The sequence below is a fragment of the Onychostoma macrolepis genome, chromosome 11 (genome assembly GCF_012432095.1).
Source record: "Onychostoma macrolepis isolate SWU-2019 chromosome 11, ASM1243209v1, whole genome shotgun sequence".
In the NCBI taxonomy this organism is placed as follows: Eukaryota; Metazoa; Chordata; class Actinopteri; order Cypriniformes; family Cyprinidae; genus Onychostoma; species Onychostoma macrolepis.
In genome coordinates, this window is record NC_081165.1 from 23,881,303 (window position 1) to 23,897,973 (window position 16,671).

At 36.0% G+C, this 16,671-nt stretch overlaps 1 protein-coding gene across 1 annotated transcript in view; it reads right to left on the minus strand.

Annotated features, from left to right (window-relative positions):
* Window positions 1-7,630: 7,630 nt before the first annotated feature.
* LOC131549627 (ephrin-A2-like) overlaps window positions 7,631-16,671 on the minus strand; it is a 130,759-nt gene continuing 121,718 nt past the window's right edge. Inside the window, exons 3-4 of the mRNA XM_058791966.1 lie at window positions 14,982-15,047; window positions 7,631-9,307 (exon numbers count right to left, since the gene is read on the minus strand). Of these exons, the coding sequence (XP_058647949.1) occupies window positions 9,189-9,307; window positions 14,982-15,047 (185 nt within the window). The 3' untranslated portion in view covers window positions 7,631-9,188. The remainder of the gene's footprint in view (window positions 9,308-14,981; window positions 15,048-16,671) is intronic.

The following is a 16,671-nucleotide window of genomic DNA, read 5'->3' on the forward strand; positions in this document are numbered from 1 at the left end:
TAGGCCAACCAATAAATTATAAAACTAAATGTGTAAAAGGGGTCAATTTGAATGAATGAATGATGCATTTATATTGCTTTAATGAAATTATATTCATAAAATGGTGCTCTCATGTTTATTTAAGACTTTCTTGAATCAAGAAAATCTGATCCATTCAAATAAGGGAAAAGAACAAATGGGACACAGACCTCTGGATCTTCCTCGACATTTTTCACATTAGGAATCCTCCAGGATTTCTGAATCTGGATGAAGTGTTCTTTTGACGTCCTGCAGGAGGCCTAGTAGACTCTGCTGGAGTTGTTTTATGTTCGTACAGATCCCGCCGGAGGGACTCGTGTTATTTGGGCGTTAGGTCCACGCAGGGTAACACGCAGCATGATTACTGTGTCGGCCATGAGATCGCTGGGCTTGATTTGTTAAGAGTAAGACATCTTAGTTGCCCCCTCTTTATCTTGTTAGGGGGTACCTAGGGTGCAATCTACCAGCTCTATCCTGAACCAGGCATGGGCGTCTCACACTGAGAGTTTGATAGGACATCGACTGTTGGGCTTTTGATTGCTAAAAGGTCAAGCTGAGCTTTGTTATCGCACAAGAGGACAGTGGAGTGGTGGCACACGGGAACGCGACAGGAACACAGTCACCGTTCACAGCAAATTTACCGGAGATGAGAGACGCTGGCGGACTCCAGAATACCAATCAGTTCATCTCGCTGAAGAGATACAGCACTCAATATGCTAATTAGCAAAGAGTGCTTTTGTTTATTGTTTTCTGGAGACTCCTCACTTTTCTGTCTGTCACACATGAGTTAGCGGGAGGTTTGGAAAATGATAGCAAAGGGCTGCTGTTTGTAATGCTGATTCCTCGTTCTGTCGCTGTGTGCACTTGGATACTTTGACTATTTTTGAACAGTATGTGAAATGGAAAGCTAAATTAACTTTCCATAAATAGTGACAACGTAACATAAACGTAACTAAACAATCCATAAAAGGTAACAATGTTATTTGAAAGTAACTCGACTTTCCAAAAAAAAAAGCAACAATGTAACACAAAAGTAACAATGTAATTCAACATTCTTTAAAAAGTTGAAAATCATACATGAATCCTTACTGACATCAATGATGTGAACAGGACCTTTTCAAAAATTCAGATAAATCAGTTCTGTCAGTGTTCCGGTATAAGTTATTATAGTAACTAAAGTGCCTCTCCTCATCCATGCATTTGGATTGATACCAACAATATCAGCGTACTGAGAGCTTCAGAAACCTAAAGTCTTTTATGTACTTGCCTTTGCGATGTACTGTTACAGATGACTGAGTTCAGTACTCACACACAATCCCATGGCGATGTCTTGCTTATCATTTAATGATGGAGAAAAGTTGGCCCAAAAATAGTTACTGGCATATTTATTAATTAAATGATTTTCACACTTTGTGTGGATGAATTAAATTATTTAAGGAAGATTTGGCCTACTCGTGGAGGAATGTTGTTTTGGTAATTATGTGATTTGACCTTTAGCTCAACTCTTCAGCATGGATAAATATGAAGGTGACCCGTGGTTACAGCTGATCATTTTATCACAGCGAATGTCAGAACAAAGTCAAACAGACTTAATGAAAATAGGAATATATGTATTTTGAGCAGATCTTTTGACTCATTTGAAATAAATAAATTGGGTTACAGAAGTTAGGCAAGGTTTGGAATGATTACTCAGATGGTTGCCTTATTGAACGATCCATTGTTAATAATGTTACTCATTAGTTATGGCTATTGGCTTTCAGAACTATTAATGCATCTCCCACCACAGCACACATGTGCTGCAATAGCCAAACTTTTATTATCCTTGAGGATGTGATGTAACCATGCAAAGATGAATGATGTCAAACTGACATTTCCCACAAAATCTGACCTGGCAGCTTATAAATCATTATTGTGCATTGGGCAAAGTAGTTTGCAAAAGGTTTTTTTTTTTTCTTAACTTTTTTTAAACTTTTTAACTTATTTAACTTGTGCAATAAACAATCTTTGTTCATTCATCAAAAAAAAAAAAAAAAAAACACTATAGTGCAGCTTCAAAGCTTAACATGTCTGAAATATAAATGAAACCACTGATTTTACAGTGTAATTTAGAAATCACACAACACATACTGGAACTGCTGTAATATCAAAATAAATTTAAAACAAGTTAAAATGTAAAATAAATGGTACAGTGAAAAAACCGTGAAAATAATTTGCAAGTAAATTTCACAAACAATTATAAAGATACAGAAGATACAGAGTTAAAATTCAAATTTTGAAGTAGAAAAAACTGAAAAGCATTTTCTAGTAAAACATTCTTATGATCGTTTTGCTTACAACTTCAATATATATATATATATATATATATATATATATATATATAATGTTTTTTACAGTGTATACATGGTAGACTGTGCTAAATAAATGTAATGCTATTTAACATTTATCTCCTTAAATACAATAAAATAGATTACTATGAATTGCATGCACTCAACTTTCTATAAATTTTGAAGGATTTTAAACATGTTCATCACTGAAGTTATTCATATGTAAAAATATAACATGAGATTGTACATTTGTGTATCTGTCCAAACATGAAAAAATTCATGTGCAAGAGCCATGCTTTATGTATAAAAACCTATGAATACTAATGAGCTCATGTAGGCGTTTTTAATTCTGAGTTCTGCCCAGTTGCCATCCTGTAAATAAAAACAATCTTTTTCTTTTTTTTTTTAAATCTTTGCACTCTGATAAAACAAAAAGATAAACTTTTCATAAAACTAAGGTCATGTGGGGTGCATTGCAACGTGGGACACAATATTCCACAGAGTGCTCACTAGTTGTTTACTGCTCTTTTTTTTTGTACAAATGTGAACTCATCCAGATATTCCATGCATAAAGAACATTCACATACTGTGCATAGTGTATACATATGCAATGCTGGAAAGTATGCTGTTTCAAACCAATCTCACAGTGTCTCACACCAGTTTAACCTTTGACCCCTTGCAAATGAAGCAAATAATTGAATTAAATAAACCATAAAAAAAGAACTACAGTGCCTGTGGTGCGAAATGTAAAATAATTTCCATTCCTTATAGTTTACACTGTTTGTTTGAAAGACTGTATGAAGTCAGTCCCACACAAATAAACTAAATTAACCAACTGCATGTTCCAGCAATAGTTTTTCTTTTCATATTATGGGAACGTAAATGTCAAACGGTTGTACGCGTTGTTACTGACATTTGACTGACACAAAATGTTTTCCATATGGTGAATTATAAGCCCTTCATATACCATATTTATTAATGTATAAATACTTCATATTTCATAATGCAATGCATTACGGGCGATATTCAAGATGCGTAATTTCCAGGAGGCCCTGGTGTCATGGAAAGGGGTATTTTCTAGAATCTTCCATCATTTCCTGTTTCAGCTGTCTGGTAGGAAACAGATAATACCAAATTGGGGGAAAATTGTCCAAATCTGTGCACAATTACCCCCATCTCTCCCCGGTAAGACTCCCCTGGCACGGTGCTTTCCATCGCTGCATGAGACCAAGCTCAGCACTCAGTCCTATCAGCCTCCATTTTCTGACCCTCTCACAAACATTACTGCAAACTACAGCCGTTCAGATGCATTTACTGCCATCCCTTCCCAAATAGTAGAGCCTTTGGACGCAAGGTGTCCGTGCGTGTCAGTGAGAGACAAATAGAGGAAGAGAATGAGACGTTTAGAAATAGGAAATGTGTTGTCAGTGTGAAAGGAAGTTTTCAGAGTCCTGGAGGGTCACAAGGCCAGCAGGGATTAAGTTATTGAATGACACGGCTAAATTGGTGGATAATCTTTCTTTTTTTTTTTTTTTCTTTTTTTTTTGAAGTTAGAAACATAAAAACCAAAGGAAGAGCTTTCATGTTGTCTGGTCTCTGTGTGATTGATACATTACCTTATCTTTGAAGGTGTCTCTGGAGCTCATTTGGCCTGGTCTGAGTTCCTTTGCTTTCATCAAAATACGAGTAACCCTGGTGAAAAATGGTTATCGTAAAAAAAAAAAAAAAAAAAAAAAGTTGATCAGATGCTGAAACAGATTAGTCTTGGAGGTTCTGAGATACCTCAAAGTTAGTGAGCTGCCTGCAGAGGGAGCAATTCAAGGAATCATAGATGCACTCGACAAGAAAACTGAAAAAGGTTGATAACTGCCTTGATTTAGCCATATTCTACATCAGTACTGCATATATTATTCCCAGAATGCACTGCAACCACATCATACAAGGCACTTACCTTAAACTTATATATTGTTCAGTTCTGAAAAGTAATAAAAGTGTATCATGCTTTGGAACATGGCATTTTTCTTTCTTTCTTTTTTTTTTTTAAAATCTTTGCACTCTGATAAAACAAAAGATAAACTTTTCATAAAACTAAGGTCATGTGGGTGCATTGCAACGTGGGACACAATATTCCACAGAGTGCTCACTAGTTGTTTACTGCTCTTTTTTTGTACAAATGTGAACTCATCCAGATATTCCATGCATAAAGAACATTCACATACTGTGCATAGTGTATACATATGCAATGCTGGAAAGTATGCTGTTTCAAACCAATCTCACAGTGTCTCACACCAGTTTAACCTTTGACCCCTTGCAAATGAAGCAAATAATTGAATTAAATAAACCATAAAAAAAGAACTACAGTGCCTGTGGTGCGAAATGTAAAATAATTTCCATTCCTTATAGTTTACACTGTTTGTTTGAAAGACTGTATGAAGTCAGTCCCACACAAATAAACTAAATTAACCAACTGCATGTTCCAGCAATAGTTTTTCTTTTCATATTATGGGAACGTAAATGTCAAACGGTTGTATGCGCGTTGTTACTGACATTTGACTGACACAAAATGTTTTCCATATGGTGAATTATAAGCCCTTCATATACCATATTTATTAATGTATAAATACTTCATATTTCATAATGCAATGCATTACGGGCGATATTCAAGATGCGTAATTTCCAGGAGGCCCTGGTGTCATGGAAAGGGGTATTTTCTAGAATCTTCCATCATTTCCTGTTTCAGCTGTCTGGTAGGAAACAGATAATACCAAATTGGGGAAAATTGTCCAAATCTGTGCACAATTACCCCATCTCTCTCGGTAAGACTCCTGGCACGGTGCTTTCCATCGCTGCATGAGACCAAGCTCAGCACTCAGTCCTATCAGCCTCCATTTTCTGACCCTCTCACAAACATTACTGCAAACTACAGCCGTTCAGATGCATTTACTGCCATCCCTTCCCAAATAGTAGAGCCTTTGGACGCAAGGTGTCCGTGCGTGTCAGTGAGAGACAAATAGAGGAAGAGAATGAGACGTTTAGAAATAGGAAATGTGTTGTCAGTGTGAAAGGAAGTTTTCAGAGTCCTGGAGGGTCACAAGGCCAGCAGGGATTAAGTTATTGAATGACACGGCTAAATTGGTGGATAATCTTTCTTTTTTTTTTTTCTTTTTTTGAAGTTAGAAACATAAAAACCAAAGGAAGAGCTTTCATGTTGTCTGGTCTCTGTGTGATTGATACATTACCTTATCTTTGAAGGTGTCTCTGGAGCTCATTTGGCCTGGTCTGAGTTCCTTTGCTTTCATCAAAATACGAGTAACCCTGGTGAAAAATGGTTATCGTAAAAAAAAAAAAAAAAAAAAAAAAGTTGATCAGATGCTGAAACAGATTAGTCTTGGAGGTTCTGAGATACCTCAAAGTTAGTGAGCTGCCTGCAGAGGGAGCAATTCAAGGAATCATAGATGCACTCGACAAGAAAACTGAAAAAGGTTGATAACTGCCTTGATTTAGCCATATTCTACATCAGTACTGCATATATTATTCCCAGAATGCACTGCAACCACATCATACAAGGCACTTACCTTAAACTTATATATTGTTCAGTTCTGAAAAGTAATAAAAAGTGTATCATGCTTTGGAACATGGCATTTTTTCTTTCTTTCTTTTTTTTTTACATTTTACATTTTTAAAGGAATTTCTTATGCTCATCAAGGCTGCATTTATTTGATCAAAAATACAGTAAAAACAGTATTATTGTGAAATATTACAATTTAAAATAAACCATTTCTATATTAATAATATAAATTAGTCTTTTTACTCCAGTCTTCAGTGTCACTTCAGAAATCATTCTAATATGCAGATTTTTTTTTTGCTTAAGAAACATTTCTTATTATTATCAATGTTGAGAAGAGTTATGATGATTCATTTTTTGTGGAAACTGTGATTTTTTTTTTTTTTTTTTTTTAGATTCATTGATGAATAAAAAGTTCAGCAGAACAGACTTTATTTTGAAATGGAAAATTTTCTTTACTGTCACTTTTGATCATTTTAATGCATCCTTGCTGAATGAAGAAAAAAAAATTCAAGTATTTCATTCCACACAGAGTTAGAACTGTGTGTGGTTTCATTCCACACAAACTCACATTTCCTGTTTGTTAAAAAAAGACTGTCATTTAAACAAAAAGCTTTATTTCATTTTTTCCTTTTTTTCTTGTAGTTGTCCTTTGCCAGAGCATTTGAACATTTTATATGAACTCAAAATATGTTTTATCCACATGATTAACAAATAAAAATAATCTCATAGTAACACTTGGAGAAAGAAAAAAAAAAAAAACATTTCAGGACTACATGTACCAGAATGCATCGTGATACAAGCAGGAAACAACAACAACAACAACAGCAACATCTGACTCGTCTAGACTCATGTAACTGCAGAACTGGTACCATCGTTGCTCTAATAATTCAAGGGTCTACATTATAATTTCATATCACATATGAATAATTTCTGCTGCTCTTTTGAAAAGTTAAAAATAACATGGGAATAAGTAAAATATAAAAGTTCCAACAAACATTTAAAAAACGTTGCTCGTTCTCTTAGACGATCCATGCCGACTTGCCTTGAAATCTTCATGACATATATTTTTACAGTCACAAAACAATTCCAACGCACAAATATTCCCACATCTTTATAGTTTCTCCTTTCTGTTCTTCTTTTTTTTTTTTCATGAAATTGTCTCAAAAGCAGAAGTGTTATGTGGATTTTGAATCCCTCATATGAAGTCTCATGTAGCGTTTCTAGTTGCAGTGCAAGGCCTCGGTCCGTCAGTCTTTACGCCAAAGTGACCGGGCGCTCAGGGTCCTGAGGCCTCTCGTTCAGCGGTCCTCCTCAGCACGGATAAAGGGAGCAAGTGCAAGTGTGGGAGATCTATGCGTGACGGGGCGGCACATAGAACAGACCACATTCAAAAATGGCAGCAAGAGAGAGAGAGAGAGAAACAGAGAGAGAGAGAGGCAGATACAGAGAGCGACACAGGCTGGGACCAAAGTTAGAAAGCTGACCTGACAACAAACACTTCCTCAACACAGACATCCCCTCTTCCACTTGGCACTGTATACACTGCAGAAATACATTCTCTTAATCTGTATTTTTGTCTTGTGTACGTTTGCGTCGGATATTAAGACCATCATTTTCCAAAAGGGTAAATAAAATGTCACTCAGAGTAAGATTATTATTTGAAATAAAAAATCTCATACATTTTTTTTTTCAACTGATATTTCTTGAATTATTATTATTATTATTATTTTTGGAAAAAAAAAAAAAAAAAATCTTAAACGCAAACCTAATATTTTATCAGATTTATGCTAAAACAAACAAGCACACAAAAAAAGATTATTATTTGCTATGGAGCCCCTAAATTGGCACAGAAAGCATCTATATTGTAAAAAATTATGTTTAAAAACAAACAAACAAAAAAAAAAAAAACCATTTAATTCTTTCTACTTCAAAATCTGCTTGTCGTTTTTTTGTAACTTTGTGACTTCTAACAGTTTCTGAGTGAAATTTGTTTCAAAGTAAATCCTACACTATTTTTTCAGTGATACATGCATACAAAAAAAACTGTTTCATACACACAATGAAACTAATTCACACGGACCAGAAGATTTTTTGTTTTGTTTGAATGAGAAAAACTGTTGTTCTATTGTGTGACAAAACAAGAAAATGTTTTATTAATTTTCTAACTGGGAAATTTTCAGAGAAAACCTTTCTTGTCTTTTTTTTAAAATTATTATTATTATTATTATTATTATTTTTTTTTTTTTTAACAAAGGTCACTTCAGGGGCTCCATAATTTTCCAATAGGGTAAATAAAACATCATTCAATGTTAAATATCTTATTTTGCAAAGGTTTTAATATCTTTACTAGAAAACAAGTCAAAAATAATAACTAAGAAAATGATCTTTTTGCAGTTCAAGACAGACAAGCTCATTTCAGATTAAGCACCAGTGAAAAAAGGCCATTTTTAGCTATGTTTTTTTATTTTTTTTTTAAATCTATGCAACATTCTTGTTTTTTTGTTTCTTTTTTGTATGACAAAAAAAGATAATAATAGAAAAATCTACACTGTTGTCTGTCACTCCCCTCCCATGACTCTAAAAGCCTGAAATGTTCCGTGGTTGCATGTAATCTCCTACCAAAGCCAGTATTTGTCCCCCTCCTCTTATTAAAAAAAGTTTAAGTAGTGTCTTTGGCAGATTCACAGATAGAATTGTCTTCTTCTCTCAATGAGTAATGGAACAAGTTTTTCTAGTAATTTTGTAAGGGACTGTGACTGCTCTGTACATTTGTTCATATGAGAACATCGGCATACGCGCACCAACGAGCACAAACACACACGCAAACACAAGCATCAACACTCGCACACGCTCTCAGAAACGTGAAAATTGAGCTCAGATGACAGTGAAGGCTCAGGTAGGTGGTTAACACAGACAAACAGAGCGATTCAGATGGCAGTCGGTTGAATCTGTCTCCTGACACGTGGATGATGGTGGGATGTTGGCAGAAAAGTAGAGCGCTCTCAAAAAAGCTGGCCAATTCACATGTCTTTTGTCAGTCGAGCAAGAGCGCCGATGCAGGAATGCCCAAATTTGGGTATTTGGGTGGGGCATAAGTGTCACTGCAAATGAGGGCTGGTTAGCGGCTGTCCTGCAGGGTTGCAGGCTGGGTAAAAATCCATATCAACGTCTGTTGACTGGACTCCAGAACTGAATGGGCGTGGCGTGTCATTGTGATGCATGAAGGGGCAGGGCGAAGCAGGTTGGGTGGGCGTGGTCATGATCAGGGGGTGATAATGCTATGAGGGACACAGGAGCAGAAGCAGCGGAAGCATGAGCCACAGACTGGGAGTTAATGCCCAACCACCGCTGGAGTCATCTGTCAGGAACGGCTCTGGAGACTCGTACAGAGAGTCATCTGACAAAGAAAGAAAAAGAAAAAAAAGAAACGATTGTACATTAATAATCATAATCCATAATTTTTGTTACTGTTGCACCTTTGCTGCTTCCTGTCTGCTCCACATTAATTACAGTAAAAAACACCACCTAGAAAATCTAGAAAACAACAGCCAAGGATTATGGGGTTTTTACTGATCATAGGACATATTAATTGGAGGGACAGATCATGTGATTTGGTCCGACGCCATGTTTTTTTTTTTTAGGGTAATTTTAGACTTGCTGGACTAATATGTATGTGTGTGTGTGTATATATATATATATATATATATATATATATATATATATATATATATATATATATTATTATTATTATTATTTCTATTTCAAATAAATTCTTTTGAACTGAATCAAAAAATCCTTAAAATAAAATCATGATTTCTACAAAATTATTCATGAACATAACTGTTTAACTTTGATAAAAAATAATAAATGTTTCTTGAGCATCAAATCAGCATATTATAATGGATTCTGAAGGATCATGTGACACTGAAGACTGGAGTAATGATGCTGAAAATTCAGCTTTCACATCACAGGAATAAATTACGTTTTAAAATGTTTAAAAATACAGTTTTTTTCAATTGTAATTTGGTTATGATTTATGAACAATAAAAATACGGAGTACATTTGAAAAGTAGCTACTGTATGCATTTTAAAAAGTGTGTGTACATACTGTATATGCATATAGGCAATATAGTTTTATAGTCTAGATTTAAAATATATTTAATATTTTTTAGCATTATATACCTTCTATGTTGCATCTTTCTAATTTAACACACATTATAATTATGGTTCTTTACAAATTACATCTTTTTAATATTTTATTATTAGTAAGAGATCTGTCACGATAACCTCTGCTTCATCACACCTTTAACATTCTATTTTCACTCAGATTTGGACATCTTCATCTTATCTATATAAAAAAATGGGACAGAGCTTCAGTGTAAAGGCTCTGCATTCTTTACTCCCTCATTGCCACCTCCTCTAGCCCCTGGCCCATCCTCGTACTTTTTCCCAGCCTGCCTTTCATTGGGCTTTTGTCTCAGGTCCAACAATTCCCTTCCTTGATCCCTACAGACATTAAAATGGGGTCTGGGGTTTAGATTAACCCTTGTGTCCACAACAAGACTAGGATTCCACCCCGTCAGAGAGTAGGAAAATAAACAAAGACATGGAGGGGTCACGGCGGATGATAAAGCTTTTTACTGACAGGCATCTGTTGTTCTTTTTTCGTTACTCTCTATCCTGAATATGCACATATAAATATTTCATGAAAACACCCCAAAGCCCACACCCCAATGAAACAAAATGTGGGCCTTTGCAACAACTTTCTACACCTCTGAAGCCCGACAGTGGACAAAAGTTGAGAACCGTGAATTGGAATTTGAACAATCAACTAAACTTCAGTCAGTTTTTGACTCTCACTCTCATGAGATCTAATCGCTGTGAAAGGCAGTGTACATTATCTCTGAGAAGCTGGATGGAGTCATGAGTGCTCTTGTAAACAGATAAATGATAGAGTGAGAGGTGAATCGTTATTTCAATTTGCATGTGATTGTCTGAACTGCTCTCTGGAACACTTCTGTTTGCTAACAATTACATCACGCTAATGGGCTGTCATATGAACTGAGACTTCTCCTCCAAACTTGCACAACCCCTAAATGATGACTCTGGAAAATAGGAGTGGGAAAATTGGGAAACTCTGGAAAATTGTGAGGAATTTAATGATTCTAATTGTGATTCAGATTCAATTTCCTTAATGATTTCATAAACATGGAAAAAAATTCAGGGTGGAAGGAAACTTTCGCAAAACTTTTGCGTTCTCTCGCAAAGATTTGCATTGCCTTGTAAAACTTTTGTGTTCTCTCGCAAAACCAATTGAGTTCGGACAAACTCTTCCTGTTTACTTTACAGCTTGCAGTGGTAACAGCTCCGTATATTCACGATGGAGCGGTTCACAGAGTTTTATTTTGAACTTGGACTCAAGTATAAAGAAATACAGTCAGTGCTTAATTCAAGGCAAGGTTTTGGGACATTCCAAAATGCATTAAAAATTTAATACATTCTAAAATGTATTAAAACGGTGACATTGAAGGACCAAATTCGATAATAATTAATACTAATAAATTTATTACGTTAATATTAATAATCTTATTAATAACATTACTATTAATAAAGCAGAATAGCCCAGAATATGAATGCAACGCCCTGCATGTTAAGCTATTTCTCCCCCATAGAAAACACTTAAGGTAGGCTATATGAACGAACACGGTGATTTAAAAATAAAAAGTTCATTTATTTCAGTAATTCAACTCAAATTGTGAAACTCATGTATTAAATAAATTCAATGCACACAGACTGAAATAGTTTAAGTCTTAATCTCAACAAATTAGAATACTTCATAAGACCAATAAAAAAAAATTAAAAAATTAGTGAATTGTTGGCCTTCTGGAAAGTATGTTCATTTACTGTATATGTACTCAATACTTGGTAGGGGCTCCTTTTGCTTTAATTACTGCCTCAATTCGGCGTGGCATGGAGGTGATCAGTTTGTGGCACTGCTGAGGTGGTATGGAAACCCAAGTTTCTCTGAAAGTGGCCTTCAGCTCATCTGCATTTTTTGGTCTCTTGTTTCTCATTTTCCTCTTGACACTACCCCATAGATTCTCTATGGGGTTCAGGTGTGGTGAGTTTGCTGGCCAGTCAAGCGCACCAACACCATGGTCATTTAACCAGCTTTTGGTGCTTTTGGCAGTGTGGGCAGGTGCCAAATCCTGCTGGAAAATAAAATCAGCATCTTTAAAAAGCTGGTCAGCAGAAGGAAGCATGAAGTGCGCCAAAAGTTCTTGGTAAACGGGTGCAGTGACTTTGGTTTTCAAAAAACACAATGGACCAACACCAGCAGATAACATTGCACCCCAAACCATCACAGACTGTGGAAACTTAACACGGGACTTCAAGCAACTTGGGCTATGAGCTTCTCCACCCTTCCTCCAGACTCTAGGACCTTGCTTTCCAAATGAAATACAAAACTTGCTCTCATCTGAAAAGAGGACTTTGGACCACTGGGCAACAGTCCAGTTCTTCTCCTTAGCCCAGGTAAGACGCCTCTGACGTTGTCTGTGGTTCAGGAGAGGACAACTGTAGCCAAATTCCTTGACACGTCTGTGTGTGGTGGCTCTTGATGCCTTGACCCCAGCCTCAGTCCATTTCTTGTGAAGTTCACCCAAATTCTTGAATCGATTTTGCTTGACAATCCTCATAAGGCTGTGGTTCTCTCGCGTTGGTAGTGCATCTTTTTCTTCCACACTTTTTCCTTCCACTCAACTTTCTGTCAACATGCTTGGATACAGCACTCTGTGAACAGCCAGCTTCTTTGGCAATGAATGTTTGTGGCTTACCCTCCTTGTGAAGGGTGTCAATGATTGTCTTCTGGACAACTGTCAGATCAGCAGTCTTCCCCATGATTGTGTAGCCTAGTGAACCAAACTGAGAGACCATTTTGAAGGTTCAGGAAACCTTTGCAGGTGTTTTGAGTTGATTAGCATGTCACCATATTCTAATTGGTTGAGATAGTGAATTGGTGGGTTTTTGTTAAATGTGAGTCAAAATCATTACAATTAAAAGAACCAAAGACTTAAACTACTTCAGTCTGTGTGCATTGAATATTTAATACACAAGTTTCACAATTTGAGTTGAATTACTGAAATAAATGAACTTTTCCACGACATTCTAATTTATTGAGATGCACCTGTATGTACTGTGTACATGCAAGCTCAAAATATGAGCTGAATTGCATGATACTCCCCCATAGAAAAGCATGTTTAATGTGGCTTAATATAAAAAAACGGTGATATAAAGCCCAAGTTTTATATTTTATTAAAAGTATACACTATGCACAGAAAGCAACATGCTAAGAGTTTTTTATAATGTTTTGTCTGCGGGGGAGAAAACACTGCGCATTACATTCTGGGCTGTGCGTAAACTGTAAACAGATTTGGTATTATTAAATCACCGTCCTCACTCATTAGCCAACATTAATTGTTTTCTATGGGGGAGAAAAAGCTTAACGTTCAGGGCGTTGCATTCATATTCTGGGCTATTCTGCTTTATTAATAGTAATATTATTAAAAGGTTATTAATATTAGCCTAATATTTTAAGGTTATTAATATTAGCCTAATTTTATCAGCATGTATTATAATCGAATTTGGTCCTCCAATGTCACTGTTTTAAAACATTAAGCCACATTAAGTGTTTTAGAATGTCCCAAAACCGTGCTTTGAACTAAGCACAGACGTATTACTTTATTTATATAAAACTCCATGAATCGCTCCATTGTGAACATACGGAACTACAGCAAGTTGTAAAGTAAACAGAAAGAGTTTGTCCGAACTCAACTGGTTTTGCCAGAGAACTCAGAAGTTTTGCGAGAGAACGCAAAACATTTGAAAACATTTTTTCCTCCCACCCCAAATTTTTTCCACCACCATGTCCCTTAATGGGCTCCGTATGAGTGTGAGTAAATGATGACAAAATTTTCATTTTTGGGTGAACTATCCCTTTAAGTTAGATTTAGACATTCTGCTGACTATAAGTAACTTTGCAAGTACATGCAAATCATTCTACTAACCTTAATCCTAACTTAACAGTCATACTCCTGCGAGAGTTATTTGATATATAGTTGCAAAGTTACTTATAGTCAGCAGAATGTCTCTTGGGGATGGTCAAAATAAATTGTAGCCATTTTTTCTTTATGTCAAGCCATGGACACAAAACTATATGGTATCTACTGCATAAGAACTGATTCTTAATTCTCAACTGTACTAGGGAAACTTCCCTACTAAACCTACTAAACTAAAAAAATATATAAATTTCCACTCAAAAGCTTTTTTTAAACAAGTGTAGGATAAATGCCATGACGGTGTTCAAAATTTCACTCTACACCTTTTCACGACCACCTCTTGCAGCATACTCATGTTTTACTTCTTGATGCTGAGCAGGTCTAGAGATACATGCAAAGGCTGTATATTAAAGCCCGGCTTAGCAAACATATTTTCTGGGCATGTCTGACATGTCGCAGTCATGAGGGAGAAAGATTTAAGCGGTGATACCCATAGCTGGCACGTCTACCTGTGATGAGGGGTTAAACAAACCAAGGCCTCTGTTTAACTGCAGGCTATCCTGGTGTCGGTGGCTTGTGTGTGGGAACCCCTGCAGGTCTCTTTGCGTCCGGACCTGCTTAGCTTGATTAGTTGCAGGTCAACGTTTTTGATTGTTATCTGGCCTATGTGAGATGAATAGCTTCCTACAGCGAGTGCCCCTGAGGGCCAACACTATCGCTCCACCGTTTCTGGTATCATGAATGATCGGCCCCATAAAACAAGCTGTCTTAGTCATCAGTGGAGGTCTAGAGCTAGTGATGGGAACAAAGTTCTTAAAGATAAATTACACAAAGCTAAGCATTTCACCCATCACTGGAGTTAACACAGGTGTCCCTAGAATTCCCAGGGTTGACCTGCTGGGTTAAATCAAGCTGGACACAAGGACTGAGATGTGAGATTCCTGGTACTGATTTGCAAGTATGACCATATAAATAACACAAATGGACAGAGAGCAGACACTGGGATATACTTACTGGTAGGCTTGACATACACCTTCAGCTTCAAACACGGCTTCCCACCGAGGTTGGGGTGTGGTGAGGCTGTGGAGACACAGAGAAAATGACAATTACTGTTAATATTCCTCAAAGAGCGATAAATCTATGTGATTTGACATGATATATTTAGAAATGGCTTTAAAGTATAATATCTGAATGGCTGACCTAAATCACAGAGCGGCCAACTAACCCAACCGCACAACACTGACCACTTTCATTGTGGAAGTATTTTTTCCCCATTAATTTTCTCCATAGGGATAAAAAAAAAAATAAAAAAACTTCAGTAAGGAGCTCTGAGCACAGTGTTATACACTTTGATGAAAAGTAATTAAAATCAGACAAAAAAAAATAAATTCAAAACAAATACGTCTACTTAAATTATTTAAATAATTATCTACTCATCACACACTGCAAATGATGTAAATGAATCAATACAGAGGCGTCGTGCCCATTCAAAGTTTTTTGAGCCAAGTGGATTTTGAATGCAGCTTCCAAAAGACAAAAAATAGCCAAATAATATTTTTTTATATTTCATACAATCACAATGGCGTTATTAGAACGTGCAGTGCAGCACAGCATCGGCTGCTAAATTCAAATTTGTATTTGCGCTTTGGCTGGCACTGAGTCAGAGACAGACGCATTTTCACAGCTACACATTGTAACCAATCACACACGATTCTGTTGAGCTTATGAATGTTCATCTCGTTCAGATGAGTCATCACGGAAATGTTTTGTTCAGAGTGCGCGTTTGCTGAAGGAATTCTGCTCTCTGATGATTCTCTCATCAGAAACAACAAAGTGCAGATGTACATACGATGTAGGTAGTATATTTATTTCACAGTGTAAACAGCTTCAGTGATTATAATGAGAGTTTTTGAGAGTGCTTAAAATGTTCTTTGCTTTCTGTACAATGAAAGAGTTATAATTAAATTACAATGTTTCTATTAAATTCACATTAAATACAAAGTCAAAATATTTTATGGCATGACACCCATATCTGGTACTTAAGTAAAAAGACAGGTTTCTATGCGTAGTTAATAGATTAGCCTACACTATTAGGCTACTTTGCCCATCGCCCATTATAGATCAACTAACATAATATATAAAAGTGCAAAATGCATCTACTTACACATATTTGAGAATCGAGATATTTAATGTTATAGTTAACACATTTGGGAATATTTTGAATAAAAAGGGAAAAATAAATAAAACACAAGCCTTTATCAGTTATACTTCTATAGCTATATACAGTGCCGTGAAAAGGTTTTTGCCCCCTTCCTGTTTTTTTTTAATGTTTTTGCATATTTGTCACACTTAAAAGATTCAGATCATCAAACAAATTTAAATATTACACAAAGATAATGCAAGTAAATACAAAATGCAGTTTTTAAAATGATGATTTCATTTATTAAGGGAAAAAAGCTATCCAAAATTACCTGGCCCAACGTGAAAAATTTATATATATATATATATATATATATATATATGGCTGCTGTGTGTCATGATGAGCACCCCCGCATCCACATACACCCCTGCCTTCACTCGTGCCCCCTCTAAAAAAACCACTTCTCTGAGTGTCTATATAGGTTATTCAGGTTAGCATGACCCAGTTAGTCCCTCCTGTTAGATTTTTACTTTTTATTTCAGAAACCGTACTGTTGTGCTTTAT